Source organism: Brassica napus, chromosome A2, assembly GCF_020379485.1.
Source record: "Brassica napus cultivar Da-Ae chromosome A2, Da-Ae, whole genome shotgun sequence".
NCBI classification, from domain to species: Eukaryota; Viridiplantae; Streptophyta; class Magnoliopsida; order Brassicales; family Brassicaceae; genus Brassica; species Brassica napus.
In genome coordinates this window covers 21,399,577-21,416,066 of record NC_063435.1, presented here as the reverse complement: position 1 = coordinate 21,416,066, position 16,490 = coordinate 21,399,577, and the positions used below count along the sequence as shown (strand labels likewise).

General features: G+C 30.5%; 2 protein-coding genes across 2 annotated transcripts; both read left to right on the top strand.

Annotated features, from left to right (window-relative positions):
- The first annotated feature begins 8,141 nt into the window (after window positions 1–8,141).
- Window positions 8,142–8,689, top strand: BNAA02G24410D. The gene has a single exon (XM_013849965.3). It carries the CDS (start codon window positions 8,229–8,231, stop codon window positions 8,472–8,474), a length of 246 nt encoding a protein of 81 aa, XP_013705419.1. The 5' UTR covers window positions 8,142–8,228; the 3' UTR covers window positions 8,475–8,689.
- A 2,441-nt stretch (window positions 8,690–11,130) lies between these two features.
- Window positions 11,131–13,950, top strand: LOC106411349 (3-oxoacyl-[acyl-carrier-protein] synthase I, chloroplastic). Its single transcript, XM_013852101.3, has 7 exons — window positions 11,131–11,714; window positions 12,335–12,766; window positions 12,835–13,008; window positions 13,101–13,214; window positions 13,309–13,410; window positions 13,485–13,551; window positions 13,637–13,950. The coding sequence occupies exons 1-7, from the start codon at window positions 11,253–11,255 to the stop codon at window positions 13,702–13,704; spliced, it is 1,419 nt and encodes a 472-aa protein (XP_013707555.1). The 5' UTR covers window positions 11,131–11,252; the 3' UTR covers window positions 13,705–13,950.
- Window positions 13,951–16,490: the final 2,540 nt, after the last annotated feature.

Sequence of the window (16,490 nt, the reverse complement as noted above, 5' to 3'; positions counted from 1 at the left end):
AAAAATGTATAAAATATTTTTTTGTGAAAATTTAAATTAATCACTAATATAAGGGTTAATATGAAATTTAGAAATTAAAATTTTATATAATTGAACAATTAAAAGAATATATATTGATTTGGTAAACATGTGTTAGACAATATTTATGGTTTAGAACAAAAGGTTGTAACATGTTATGTCTTTTAAGGTTAAATTCTTAGGGTTAGATTTTAGATTGATATTTTTTTGTTTTATTGATTTAAATTTTCATATTAGTGTTTTTTTTTTTTGAAAAAGGGCTTTCTATTAAAATGCATAAAGGAAATACAAAAGTTTACACCCTAAGCAGGCAGTTATGAGGGCCTTACCCAATAATACGAACCCATACCCATAGTCTTTCACCCTAAGCAGGCTTTCATATCAGTGTTGAGTATTTTATATTTTGTATATGTTGATAATTGATACAATAAAGTCTACTCCAAATTTTTAATTTTAGTAAAATTCAAAAGAATTATAACTCTTATCTGAAATAGAATTCAAAAGAATTTTAACCTAGTTACAACTTTTATGTCCATATATAAATAAAATTTACACAATCTCTCTCTGAAATGGCTGTACAAGTTTCTATCTCACTTCTCTCTAAAACTCTCTCATGTCTTTCTCACAATATTATCTTATTATTTTAGGTATTATGATTCATGGTTTTCATCTTCTCCTTTAAAAATGTAAATTTTAGATCTATAGATTTTAAATGTGTATTTTTATGCTATGTCTTTCTCACAATATTATCTTGTTTTTGTAGGTATCATTCATGGTTTTCATCTTCTCTAAAAATATAAGTTTTAGATCTATAGATTTTAAATTTGTATTTTTTATGCTATGTCTTTTTCACAATATTATCTTGCTTTTTTATGTACTAATTCATGGTTTTCATCTTCTTCTGTAAAAAATGTAAGTTTTTCTTATTTAAAACTATTTTTTCACATTTCAAAATAGACATATTTTTTCAGATCTGAAAATTATAGACAATGTAGACTTCTAATGAAGTCTGTTTATAAGATAAAACTAGTAGACTAGAAAAAAAGTCTATTAAACCACTAATTTTAAGCAGACTTCATTGGAAGTGTACAAAAATATGACTTAAATTTTTTTGCCTATGTTTTATTAATAATTTTAACCTATTTTGTAGGTATTTTTTCCATGGTTGTTATCTCTCCACCCAAAAATGTAAGATTTACATATATAGATTTTAAATATTGACAAGCTATGGATTTTACCCACTTTTAGACATGGTTTATAAGTGCTTTAATAACTAATTACTACGATATAGAGTATATTTAGAGTTTACAGGTTCAGTGACGATTTGGAGGAAAGTGGTGATTATGGTGTCTTTTGGAGCCTTTTGAGTGCAGAGCTGCATAGACGCGTCAGAGGTTTACCTATGGATGAAGACCTTTCCACCGTTAGATTGATCGCATCTTTTAACAGAATATAGAGCTTTCAGTTAGCTTTCCAGTGCCGCCGGTTTGAGGTCAATGAGCATCCTGTAGCAGACGTTATGTCCGATTTACTGAAGAGTGGTCAGTCCGCCTCGCGAGAGGAACCTGTCGAGGAGATGAAGGAAAATCGATCGATGGTGAACCCCTGGCATCGATCGACATTGTTTCCAGAACGTGGGCCGAGTATATTTTATGACTAATTTAGTCCCAGAAGTTACCACAAATTACCAAATTATCTATGCACAACTAAAAACCATATTTTACTGTTTCTAAGCCATTGTCGACGGCTATGCTTCATACTATTCTAGAGAGAGAGAGCTTAGGATTGGAGAGAGACATATGTACACCTTGAGAGAGGGAAGATCTTGAACTCCCTTTGTTTCTTTACTCTATTATGTTTTTATTTATCTATTGCAGTATTATTCAGACCATCATAACCATGTCTCTTATGAATATGTCTGAGTAGTCTTATTGTTAGATTTAGGTTTCTCATAAGGTTGATTTATGTATTGCTAATATGAACTCTTGCTAGGGTGTTTTAAAATATATTTCTTCATCTAGTTGCTTTTAATGCTAAGTTTAGGATTGATCACACTTTAACTTAGATCCTAGGATTAATTGAGACAAGCAATAACTTGACTCAATACCTGAAACTAAACTAGTATGATCTAACTGACTAGATACACACGAAAGTTGGTCTGGTAAGTTAGAGAACACTAATCAAACCCGCTCGTAAAGCTTTCTAGAAGAAGCATCGATCGATGCGACAATTATTGTGTCGATCGATATTTTGAAAGATGTATCGATCGATATTCTTTAAGAATCATCGATCGACACTTTCTCTTGATTGATATATGAAAGTTGAAACCCGAGATCTAGATATAGATATTCCAATTGATTTTACCCAAGTTTGAGTTCAAGAGCAATTTATATCTATAAACCCCTAATAATCCAAATAAGTTGCTTACTTATCACACCTAAGATAATACATGAATCTAGCTATTTCCTCAACTGTTAACAACCTCAAATCAAACCAATCGAACAACTACCTTGTTCACCACTTCATTTACTGCTAAAACTATTTGTCTAGCCCTATTTCAAAGACTATAAATCTACTGTGTAATCCTAGTCTTTGTGGATTTGATCCCTAAGTACTACAACTGAACCTCTTATTTGAGAGAGTAATTCACCCCTTAGAATAATTTGAGTGATATCAAATATGTGTTTTCGTATTTATATTATCAAAATTAGCGAAGAAAATTTTCATGCTTGATAATATTACAAAGTAGACTTACAAAGACGTTTACACTTATTAGCTAACTAGATACTGAAACCAAAGTGTTGATAATATCATAAATATAAAAGATTATATTTTCAAAATCGTTCAAGGCCATTAGAATTAACTAACACACACTGCCAAACTAAAAAATCTTGAAAATACATTACGAATAATACACAAATCCATTTTTTATAGATTTTTCTATGTAGACTTTATATTCAGTCTACAAAATAATAGACTTTCTTTTCAGTTTACGTATGTAGGCTGTCATGTAGGTCTACAATTTGGGTTAGTTTTTGCAATTGCAAAATCCAAGGATTATTATATGTATTTAACAAAAAAATGTGATTTTATATGTGTAGACTTTCTTTTTAGTCTATATTTTAAAAATGTTAGTTTTTGCAATTGACCAAACTTCAACCAGGATTTGACTTTCAAAAGTAGAATTCATTTACAATCTATTTTTTTAATTTTTTAGAACATGTTAGTTTTTACAATTGACAAAGTTTGACTTTCTACAAATAGATTGAGATGGACGTCTACACATGTGTAGAGTTTGCCTGAAGTCAACTCCCAATTTCGACAAGTTAGTTTTGCATTTTTCAAAATAAAATAGTAGACTTCATATGGAGTTTACGTTTTTTTCTGAGATTAGTTGACTGAATATGAAGTTCACACTTTTTTTGTCAACTTTATAACATTTTAGTCAAATACAAAACTAACATATTTAACGCATTCAAAATTTTGTTCAAATGCAAAACTGACATTTTGTAGACTTCTCTAGCAGTCTACATAATGTAGACTTCCAGTGAATTCTACTATGAAAAGTTTAAAAGTTTCTCAAAGTCTGGTGAAATGCAAAAACTAACATCTTTTAAGTAGACTTCTTAGTATATTAGTACCAGTGGATGAATTTATAAGAAAAAACAATACTAGTAAATTATTATGATTTTGAGTTTTAAATATTTGTACCAGTGGATGAATACGGAAAAATCGCATAGTCTATACTCTTATTTGAGAAGTGAATTTGTTGATTTGTCATGCTCTCCATAATTTTAGGTTTAGTCATATTTTTAACTTAATTATTAATTTTAATAAATATTTTTAGTGATTTAGATGATAAATTTTCAGTATCTTGAGAATAATTTAAAAAAATTCTAAGGATAATATCATAGTTAAATTTATATGATATTTACTTCAATAATATATATATATATATATATTTATTATATTTGGTTTAGTAATATTAAACTGATTCTATTTTAAATTTCTTATGACAGTCAAAACCACTTAGTGTGATAATTTCTGAAAACAAATTGGCAAAAAATTCATAAATATTTATCTTATTATTTGTAGTGACTTTTCTTTCTCTCACGTTAAAATTTTGAATGTTTAAAGTCTTTATTATCTTTAATTAATAATTAGATTAAATTTTTAATATATAATTACCCATAATTTAAAACAAATTTCATTAATTTTAAAATCATCATTATTTAAAAAGATTATATATTATCCAAAACTATTTTACATCATATTATTTTTAAATAAATATAAATCTATATATATTGTTTTATGTATATATGAATGTTTTTAAGTTTAGTTTACATAATCAAATATATTTTACATAAATAATTTTTATCATATATAAAAATTAATATTTAATTAATTATTAAATATTTCAAAAGTATGAATATAACTTATTCTCATGGTTTTGAATTGATAATATATCTTTTTACAATTTATTTTTAAAATTATTAAGCTTACAAGTATGGACAAAACACCTAGTATATATATATTTGAAACAAAAACTATATGTATATAAGTACGGACAAAACACCAAGTATATATATATATATATTTGGAACAAAGAATATACGTATACATGAATAACTTATACTAGGTTAAGATCCGCGCCTTGCGCGGGATGAACATTATATATATAAATTATTTTATATATTATATGTTTATAACATATTATGAAATAATAAATATATATTGAATAATTAAAAAATCATTATCACCTACTTATATAATTAAATTGGTGCGAATATATAAATAAATTTTATAAATCAAAAAAAAATTTCTATTTGATATGATATATAATTAAATTTAAATGATAGTAACATATATATGATATATTTTAACATTAATATTTATTAGATGATGCTTTTTGCTCATATTTATTTTTTATCATTTGTATCTGTTATAGCAAAAAGTCTAAATTAGTGATAACAAAATTTTCACTGTGGGATTAATGGTTTAAGTAATTTATAATATTTTAAGAAATTAAGTTGTCAATATTTTTTCAAATTTTTTATCAAAAAAATTTTCAAAGTAAATTTCAAAATTAAGATATTTATGTATTTTTATATGGCATATAGTTTAATTTAAAATGATACATATATTTATAGATCTTTTATTTTTGATACTTATTAAATGAGACTTTCAACTTATATTACTTTTTAATTATTTGTATCATGTCATAACAAAAGTTTTAAATCATAGATCACCAAAATTTGAATGTGAAACTTTTAACAGTTTTAGTAATTTATACTCGTTTTTTAAAATTCAAAATATAATATATAAATAATTTTTTTAATTTTTATTATATGGTTACTATGATTGTTTAATTTATTTTAGTAGCTTAAACTTAAACAAATATAATTATAACTAGGTAATTCTAACAAAAATATTTAAAGATAACAAATTATATAATTGATAGGACAACATCAATGAGTTTCAAAGTTTTTAAAAAGCTTTGAGATTATATTTGGCTCTCAGACGTACCGAAGAGGATCACGCACAATAAATAAATTACACTTGATTAGCATACATATCTTATATTATATTCTTGATATGTGATTTAACTTTATAAAAAAAAAGAATTACCTTTTTCGAAAGGGATGATCAGTTACAGGATAAACAGAGTCGTCTCTTTTTGTTAGTTGAATCACTACTGATGCAAAAATATAGATAGAGATACAAAATGGAGAGGAAGAAAACAAAAATAAACGGAGAAGAAAAATCCCCCCATAAAATTACCAGTAATGGTGTTTCCGTCTATGAATTACTTATTGATTATCATACACATGCACAAGATCACAAAAGTAGAATTTAAATTATAACGATCAAAAACATATGAAAACTTAAAAGATAGATGCGTGAAACTAATATAGGCGGTGCGATATTTATATAGCAAATTAGTTTAAGTTTCTAAATGACTTAGTTTCCAAGAGAAGCAATGAGATATAATATCCTCTAATAAAATTTAATTCAGCTATGAGATAAAATATCTTCTAATAAATTTTTAAAAATATTCTAGTTATAATATATACATAATTTTGATAACTCAAATATATATATATATATATATATATATATTTAAATATTAAATGCATGATATTAGGAAAGAAGATATCTCGTCAGTTGATTAAAACTGGTTTTTGATAAAACAAATCCCACTATAAGGATTTAAATAATAGATAAAAAGAAAAAAATAAGGAATTTTAACGTTAAAACCCCTCCCCCCCCCAACTAAGTTTGTTTTGGGCAAAAACTCTCAAACTAAGTATTTAACGAAAAACCCCCTAAACTAACTTTATTTAATAAATTAAACTTTGATAAGTCATAATTACTATTACTACCAGTAAATATTTAGTTTAGGGGTTTCTACACTAAGTAAACATAGTTGAGAAATTTTACCATTAAAATGAAAAAAATTCAAATTATTGTAATAGGAGGATACATTTTCAAAATACATTTTAAAAATTAATGTATAAGCTTCTAGAAATGACTTAGAACCTCATATAATAATTTAAAACGTCTGATTTTTATAAATGTATTTATAATTTTATAAATGTATTTATAATTTATAAATGTATTTATAATTTATAAATGTATTTATAATTATAAATATATTTATAATTTATAAATGTATTTATAATTTTATAAATGATTCATAAAGCATGCATTGAATTATTAGACATTAATAGTTATTATGATACTTTATATACAAATATAATTCTTTCTATACGAATATAAAATCATTATATCAATTCAAATAAACACTTTTGTGTATTATTTTATGTAATTTATAAATATATAAAAATATTGATCGCATTATTACTCTTTCATATTTTCAACAATTAGTTACCATAAATAATTATTTCTAATATTATGTAGATTATTTGAAAAATGGTAATTGAATTATCCTTTCCTTTTAGATATAATTATAATAAATAAAATTAAAAATCATCAGTCAATCAAATTATAACAATTTAAAGAGTTTATTTATGATCAACACGTAATAAAAAATCACTTATGTGACTTCTCAATCAATATATAGTAGGATTTATATTTTTATAAATAATTTATAATATTATATAAATAATTTTAAAATTCTGATAAATTTATTCTGTAAACGACGATAAATAATTTAAAAATCATATTAATAAATATGTTTAGATTTTGTAATATTTAAAATAGTTATTATATAATTATATTCGAATACAATTCATCAAGTAGAATATAAAACTATTATAATTATCTTATATAAAAATTGTGCATTATATTTTATAGTTTATAAATATTAAAAGTAATAAAATATAACATTATTAATCTTTCTATAATTTCGAGATTTAGTTGCCATAAATTGTTATTTGTAATATTTTTTAGATTATAAGGCAAGTGATGTTAAATATTTTTAGACTTACCTTAAATTTTTAGATCTAATTTAAATAAATAAAAATTAAAAACAATCGACCAATTAAATTATAACAATTTTTTTGAAACTTCACCTATGAGCAACACGTCATTAGAAATCACTAAAGTGACTTCTCTTTTAATGTATAGGGGATACATACTTATTTTTATCAAATCTTTATTATTCAAAATCATTAATTGTCATATATACTTTAGCGACATTAGGCAATTCTGTAATCTTATTTAAGGAAATAATGAAGCACATTAATAATGTATTTATTGGGATTTAATAAAAAACTTATTATATATTTAAATGGACCAACCTATTTCTCTAAGGATTCTAAGAATCATTCTAGTGATGACACGTGCCTACAAAAAATGTTGTAATGTTTTTCAAATAATATATAGGGGATATCACTTAGAAATAGGATAATCACTTGACATTAAACTCTCTTAAACTATATATTGTATAGAACTATAGATATACGTATAAAATATTTATAAAAGATAACTACACTATATATAGAAACAGATAACGATACATCCACGAAAATTCTTCTGGAAAAGAAACAGAGTGGTTTCGCGTCAGCACACCTACGTTGATCATTGGAAATTGGAATATTGAAACACGCTTCAAATCAACGACTATTAATTACCAATACACCCTGGCTTTGGGCTTGTATAAAACTCATTTGTTCGTCTGCGAAGACTTTATAACAACAAACCATAAGCAACACATTATATACCTACTTCCTCTCTCTCGCTCTGTTATGTTCGATTTCGAAAGGATTTCAAGATCAAAGATGATGAGAAAAGGTACCTTTTCGATATTTAAGACAAGGAAAGAAAGGACGAGGTTGAAATTTTCGGGACTTGGAGGGCTAAAGTGGAAGAGACTGAATCTGAAGATGTCGTTTCTCGAAACTTTGAGATACAGAATCATGTCTATCATTGAAGGAATGGTTTTGGTTTCTAAGCTTGCTTTCTTCTTTCTCTGTTGCGGTTGCAGATTTTAACACGTTAGTTTTTTTTTTTTCGTTTTTTTGAACGTCAACAATGTCTTTTTTGTACTCTTTAGCTCATGTGTAAAATTCTAAATTCTTCCAATACAATACCCAAAAATTATTCGTATCTGATTTTTATAGTTTTTGACCTGTTAATGTAATTAATCTAAGTGTAATTTTTAGGCTAAATGTTAAATTTTATATTAAAGTTCTGTAACTTGAAATTACATTCTTCTTATAGCGGACAAACAGAAAATGATCTTAAACAAACCCTGAAACAAGTAAAAAATACAACAGAAAAATCTAACGTTTAATTCTTAAAACCTCAAAATCCTGATTTTTACACCTTTCAAAGTTTAACAGCTGGAAACCTGTAGAAAATCAGACACAACCTCTCAAGTTTTCTGGACAATAAATACTGGTAACGTAAGAAAACCAATGATACCGTCGTTCAGTAGATAGAACTGACGATGTGAAGATTAATTGTTTCTGTAATATACTGAATTTGCAAATTTATCATCATCATGTTAACGGAAGTTGTCTGTAAAAGTAGTTGATTACCTGTTATCGTGTAAAGTAGTTAGTAATTTCTTGCTTATTTGAAAAATAGAGAACATTTAACATGTATTTTTAAATAGGCTCGACCATGCTACTGAACTTTATGAAATGCTTTGGAATCTTATTTCGTGCAATGCAAGCAAAATTCATAATGGTCTTATTTGAAAGTTGAGGAAATGATATAGGTTCAGAATTACATTATGATCGGCTAGATTAAGGGAACTAGTTTGTGTAATCGAATTTACTAATGAAGTTCCGACAAATAATTTTATAGTCCTCATGTGATGATCAAAACCAAGCAAAATCTCAATAGTTCCATAGTCTTTTCTGGCGGCATGATATTGCATTGTATGATTGACTGATACAAAGAAATGTGGAAATAGTCCAATAGTCAGTCTAGAGTTGTATTTGGTAAGCATTGACAATTACCCTCTCTAGAATGTTTATAGATATGTATATATGATCTCAAGAACTAATATTTTTTTTGTCAACTCTCAAGGACTAATACATCCTTGTCTTATATGTCTTTTCTAAAGTGAGAAATGCACACCAATCACAACAAGATTTGCGATTGATTGCTTGTGTTTGCTTTTTATATCTATGCATACGTTTTATTTTTAGCATAGATTTTTTTTCCCTCAAAATGAACGCTTGTCTCTATTTTTAAAAATCTAAACTAGCTTTACATGTGTTTGGCGTTTAAGTTTATAGCATTGACGTTCGCATATGGCAACAATAGTCTATGGAAATTTGAAAATGATACTAAACAATTAATATGTTGATAGAAAACGCAAAGACAATGTTTGCATTAGTGAAAGAATAGAAACCTAGACCAACTTGCTATCATGAATGATGAAAATTGTACGTTATCATTCAAGCAAGTAGGCACATTAACGCGTTGGAAGACTTTATACGATAAGCTGGGTTTTGATAAAGAAAATAGAACATGGGTGTTGAAGAATTAATGTCTATCTATTCGGTACACCTTTCATTGTCGTATTGAGTATATATATAAGATTAATGCTTCCACGTGAGTATCAGTTCACCTACATTTGCATTGAGTATTTGGTTTATGGTTACTTGTTACCTTATTACTCTTTACGCTATTTTGTTTATACGTTTTGAACTTTAAAATTTTTTTAAGTGTTTTCAAACTAAAAGATAGTAACATTTTGAAAATTCATGCTCAACTTTGAAATGTTAATTTTACGAGGGAGGCTAAGAGCAAATAAAACTATGAGGCTAAAAGGGAACAACAGTAAGAATTTAGGGGCTTTTAGATAATTCAGCCAAGTGGCCTAATCTCTCTTATCTAGTACACGAGAGTTCGACACCAGTTTTGTAGATTCATTATCACCTCCAGTATGTGATAGACACATGGTAATATGGTAAAAGAGGACTCTGCCAATATACTAATCCAGTATGGACGGACTATTCCACACGTTACTTTAATTTATCTAATATTAGGAACAAGAAAATCTCGGAGAGTGGCCGGTCGAGTGGAGAAACATAAGTGCATCCCTACTTCGGCCCAAGGAAATAATTTCACACTCAAAATAACATAACAGAATGCTTTAAGAAAAAAAAACATAATAGAAAGCTAAGAGAAGAACTACAATCTTTTCTTTTCTAAGTAAAAAAAAAAAAAAAACTACAATCTTTTCTTATTTCTCCTATACTCATTTAAATATTCATAAACAGAAGAAGAAAAAAAACTTCGATCTATAAAAAAATTTCTTAACCTAAACCCCACACACTTTCCAAATAGTTGATCTCTGTTTGATTTTAGTATCAATTCTATTTTTTTTATGTGTAGAACTAACACAATATATACATGACCGATCTTGAGATTTTGAAAAATATAGACAATTTAGCTAAAAATTAATTAATTTTAAAAACTATTTTTATTGCATATGCTTTTATATATTAATTTTAAAATTTTAGTAGTCATATGCAAAAGTTTGCTTAGTATCAAGTATCAGCTCTGAAGACCAAATTGTAAGGATAGTATAACTTTATGACTAAAACTAAAATAGTTATAAATATCAAGGGACTTTAAAAGAAAACTAATTAAAATAGTTGTAAATATTAATTGAGTTAAATATCAACTGCTGCTCAAATCTGACGAACTCCAAAACCTCTTTCCACAAAAGCTCATCTCACACACACACACACACACACACCATTTCACACAAACATCGTACTTATCGCCTCTCTCTCTTTGGATCCGCCATGCAAGCTCTTCACCCTTCATCTCTCCGCGCCTCTCCACCAAACCCACTCCTAAGACCCTCAAATCGCCAATCTCACCACATCACCACCAATGCGAGACAGCCCACGAGAAGACGCTCATTCATCTCCGCATCATCCTCCGCCGTCTCCGCCCCCAAACGCGAAACAGACCCGAAGAAACGGGTCGTAATCACCGGAATGGGTCTCGTCTCCGTGTTTGGAAACGACGTCGACGCTTACTACGAGAAGCTGCTCTCCGGCGAGAGTGGAATCAGCTTGATTGATCGGTTCGACGCCTCCAAGTTCCCGACCCGATTCGGTGGACAGATCCGTGGGTTCAGCTCAGAGGGTTACATTGATGGGAAGAATGAGCGGAGGCTTGATGATTGCTTGAAGTACTGCATTGTCGCTGGGAAGAAGGCTCTTGAGAGTGCTGGGCTTGGTGGTGATAAGCTTAACACGGTACTACTCTCTTTAGATTATATCAAAGTTCGAAAATTTGAGATTGATCCAGTTTAAAGTTTGTATCTTTAGTCATGAGGGTGTGATGGGTTTAACTAAAGTTTTCAACTTGTGGGTGTTCTTGTAGATTGATCAAAGTTTAAATTTTTAAGACTGATTCAGTTTAAAGTTTGTATCTTTACTCATGAGGTTGGTTTATCTTTGATGGGTTTAAACAAAGTTTTCAACTTGTGGGTGTTCTTGTAGATTGATCAAAGTTCAAAATTATAAGACTCGTTCAGTTTAAAGTTCATATCTTTAGTCATGAGGTTTGGTTTATCTTTGATGGGTATAACAAAAGGTTTCAACTTGTGGGTGTTCTTGTAAATTGATCAAAGTTCAAATCTTTAAGACTGGTTCAGTTTAAAGTTTGTATTTTTAGTCATGGGCTTGGTTTATCTTTGATGGGTTTAACCAAGTTTTCAACTTGTGGGTGTTCTTGTAAATTGATAAGCTTAACACGGTACTCTCATTGATCAAAGTTCAAAACGTTAAGACTGATTCAGTTCAAAGTTCATATCGTTAGGCATGAGGTTGATTTATCTTTCATGGGTTTAACCAAAGTTTTCAACTTGTTTTAGATTGATAAGCAGAAAGCTGGAGTACTAGTTGGGACTGGTATGGGTGGCTTGACTGTGTTTTCAGACGGTGTTCAAGCTCTTATTGAGAAAGGTCACAGGAGGATTTCTCCTTTCTTTATTCCGTATGCTATTACAAACATGGGTTCTGCTTTGTTGGCGATTGATCTTGGTCTTATGGGTCCAAATTACTCGATTTCGACGGCTTGTGCCACGTCTAACTACTGCTTTTACGCTGCTGCAAACCATATTCGCCGTGGTGAAGCTGATATGATGATTGCTGGTGGAACTGAGGCTGCTATTATTCCTATTGGCTTGGGAGGTTTTGTTGCTTGTAGGGCGCTTTCACAGAGAAATGATGATCCTCAGACGGCTTCAAGGCCGTGGGATAAACAGAGAGATGGGTTTGTCATGGGTGAAGGAGCTGGTGTTCTGGTATGTACTCTCATACATGTGAGATGTTGTTTCCATGGATTGTATTGATTTATTCTATGCTCTGATAGGTGATGGAAAGCTTGGAACATGCGATGAAACGTGGTGCTCCAATTGTAGCAGAGTATCTTGGAGGCGCTGTTAACTGCGATGCTCATCATATGACTGATCCAAGAGCTGATGGGCTTGGTGTGTCTTCATGCATTGAGAGCTGCCTTGAAGATGCTGGTGTATCACCTGAGGAGGTGAGAAAACATTTTATGGCTGTTTGTAACAAAGTTTGCTACAGTTTATTACCGAAGTTTTATTGCTGATTGTCTGAACGTTCCTTTTCCAGGTAAATTACATCAATGCACATGCAACTTCCACACTGGCTGGTGATCTTGCTGAGATTAATGCCATTAAAAAGGTATTCAAAAGCACTTCAGGGATCAAAATCAATGCCACCAAGGTTCGTCTCCATCTACTTAATACTGCTATTTCTTGTTATTGGTTTGTTTTGCATTTCCCCTATAGTGATAGTTCTGTTAAAATGCATGTTATAGTCTATGATAGGTCACTGCCTCGGTGCAGCTGGAGGTCTTGAAGCCATTGCCACCGTGAAGGCTATCAACACGGGATGGCTGCATCCCTCTATCAACCAATTTGTACGTATTATCTCTCTATTTCTCGTGGCTTTCTTTGTTTTAGATCATTATTAACTCTCTGTTTGTCATTGTAGAACCCAGAACCAGCAGTGGACTTTGATACGGTCGCAAACGAGAAGAAGCAGCATGAGATGAATGTTGGTAAGTGACTGACCGGCCTTCTTGTCATTGTCTTAAACCGACAATGGTTTCTCTGATAGTGACTGTATTTCTTCTTTGGTTGCAGCCATATCAAACTCGTTTGGGTTCGGTGGACATAACTCAGTGGTCGCTTTCTCTGCCTTCAAACCCTGATTTCCTCAGACCCTTTAGATCCTCTGGTCCATCTGTTAGATCACCACCATCATCTTCTTCGCAGCTTCTTGGTTCACAAGTTGAGCGCTTTCTTCCTTTCAGCTTTTTGTTCTTATTGGTCATTGTTAATTTTTGCTCAACTCTTATTGGTCATTGAGGTGTAGAGAATCCAGATTTTGCTTCTACAATCTGTGTACGGAATGTTGTATCTTTAGTTCGTTTTATGTTTGCCAAATTTTATAAACAGAACCAAGAATCATGTAGCAAATGGTATTAGTGTCGGAATGAAACCCAATTAGGGGTTTTCATCTTTGTTAGACATGTCGAAAATGTGTAACTGGAGATTTTAACAACCAAGTCCATCAAGCATTACGTTCATACTATTCTCTCTCCTCCAAATAGCTCTCCCTTCTCTCCAGAACAAAAACCTTTAGATCCAGTTTCTGGCCGACGATGTTACAAAAACCTTCAGATACAGTTTCACCTTACTTGGAGAGTTCGCTTTTCCTTAGTTTGCATGCTTGAGAACAGATTCTTCAGTGTAACTCTTTATTTATGGAGTCTCTGGCTCGTTCTAAAGGAAAAAGGAGCTTTCGTCTTTCTTGCATCTGGCCATGGGTGTTCGAATATTAAAGTTGTTTCGGCTCCCTTTGATGGTTTATTGCGGTTGAACTCGTGGCTCATAGTAAGTTCCAGAGCATTAGAAGTAGTTCATGCATGTGGCCTTCTCCAATAATTCGACGATAGATGCTTTGCCTCTTTTTCAACTCCTTTCCAATCTTGGTGTTGTCTCTGACAAGGTGTCTTGCTGATTGATTTTAGCTCTGCTTTTTCTATGAACTCTAAGTTAGTATTACTTAATATGTTGTAGTTTGGCTCCGGAATTTTTTTGATTGTGTCAGCTTATGTTTCCATGATTGTTTGTATTGTCCGCTGGCTTGGATATGGGAGGGTTTAGTTTATGAGAAATTTACTCTCATAGACACTTTATGAGTTTCCAATTAGGCAATTACAGTTGAAGACACATTGGACTTGCCATACACATTCTTTGTAGCTAAAGACTTTAATAACCCTAAACTAGACCGAGCTTTATTTTCTCATTTCTCATTTTTCATTGTCGAAACTAAACAGACACGTGTTCAAAATAAAGAACGACATCTGATAACCCTAACCCCGCACAAACGCAAATCACAATCGTTTTGAGCCATTGCAATCAGAAACTAAACTAAACAGAAACCTCCTCCACCACACATATATGGTCTCAAGAGCCGTTGTCTCTCATCCGCCGTCGTCTTCTTTACCAGAGATTCAAAGTTAACAAACTTTCACTGGAATCCACAGCCACGTTGCAGCTCCCCTTTGGTCGGAATCCCAATCGTCTGAATCACAATTGCAGCTCCCCTTTGCAGCTCCGCCGTCGTCGGAATCACAATTGTAGCTCCCCGCCGTCGTTGGAATCACAGTTGCAGCCACAATAAGTTCCTCGAGCGAACCGACCTTCTCAAAAAGCTCAATCCATGCTCACGGGATGAAGGACTGAAACTCGGAGTCGAGAACATCGGATCGAGCACTCCGGGTCTGCTCCTGCAATTGATTGAGGTTCACAATCGGTCAAGATCATATTTTGATTATTTGCACTTGTGGTCCTCACAATTTTGCATTACTTCGATTTAGATCCCAAACTTCTAAATAGTGCTAACTTACTTTCACATTCGCCCCCAAAAATTTTGATTGTGCTCTCCAACCCTTTTGTATCCAAATTTTATTTCTCATCCACATCTTATTTGTCGAGGAATATATGCATCCTAATTTTTTTTTTGTCCACAAATCTATTTTTTATACGCATCCACATTTTAAACTATCCACATCTTTATGCTCGGGTATTACTATTTTTGTTCTTTGACACACACCATCCATAACTCATTCATTCAATATGCATTATCCACAACTCTTTCGTTCAGACTACACTGTCCACAATTCATTTGTTCAAATTTTACCGTCCACAACGTATTGTCCAACATATTGTCCACGATATTTGTCCATTTAATTCAATTTTAAAATTTTTAAATATTAAGATATGAAAATAAATATATACATGGATCTCAAAACATAGAAGAAAAAAAATTATAATCAATTTTTATATCAAAATATGAGATTATAATAAGTAAAATCTGTTGGGAACAAAAAAAAACTTTTTAAAAAACTTCTAATTCGTTGGAAACTAGAAAGAGAGTTATTAGAGAAAAAAACTATTTTCAAATCTTTTTTTTTTTTGAAAAAAACAAGTACATGTTATACAAGCCACTAGATTTACTTTCTCTTTCCTATCCGACGGCTAATACTAAAGTCCAATTTCCTATACATTTAGCTCATCACCTCTCCTAGTCAAACCAAACAAAACCTGCTACACCAGCCCCAACCGTTAGATCTCTTTACAAATTTTTAAATGTGGTCCTAAGATTATTACACGCCTTCCCATATATCAATCTGCTTTAATTTTAATAACCGAACCAACATCACCATATTTCAGCTAACCAGAAATAATTAGTTACTTTCAGCTAACCATGAATAATAAAGTTGCAGCGTTTGGGGGCAAAATGGTCCAAAAATTGCCAGCTGTTCAAATAAAGTATCTCAAATGCTGGAAGTGTCTCTCCACGTTAAAACAAACACAAAAGTGTCTTATATGGTAAACAACTCTTAGTTTATCTCATCTCTTTTTGTAATCAAACATTTAACTTTTGTGATCAGTATAAGCGTGAAAAAGACAAATCGAAAATGTAAAT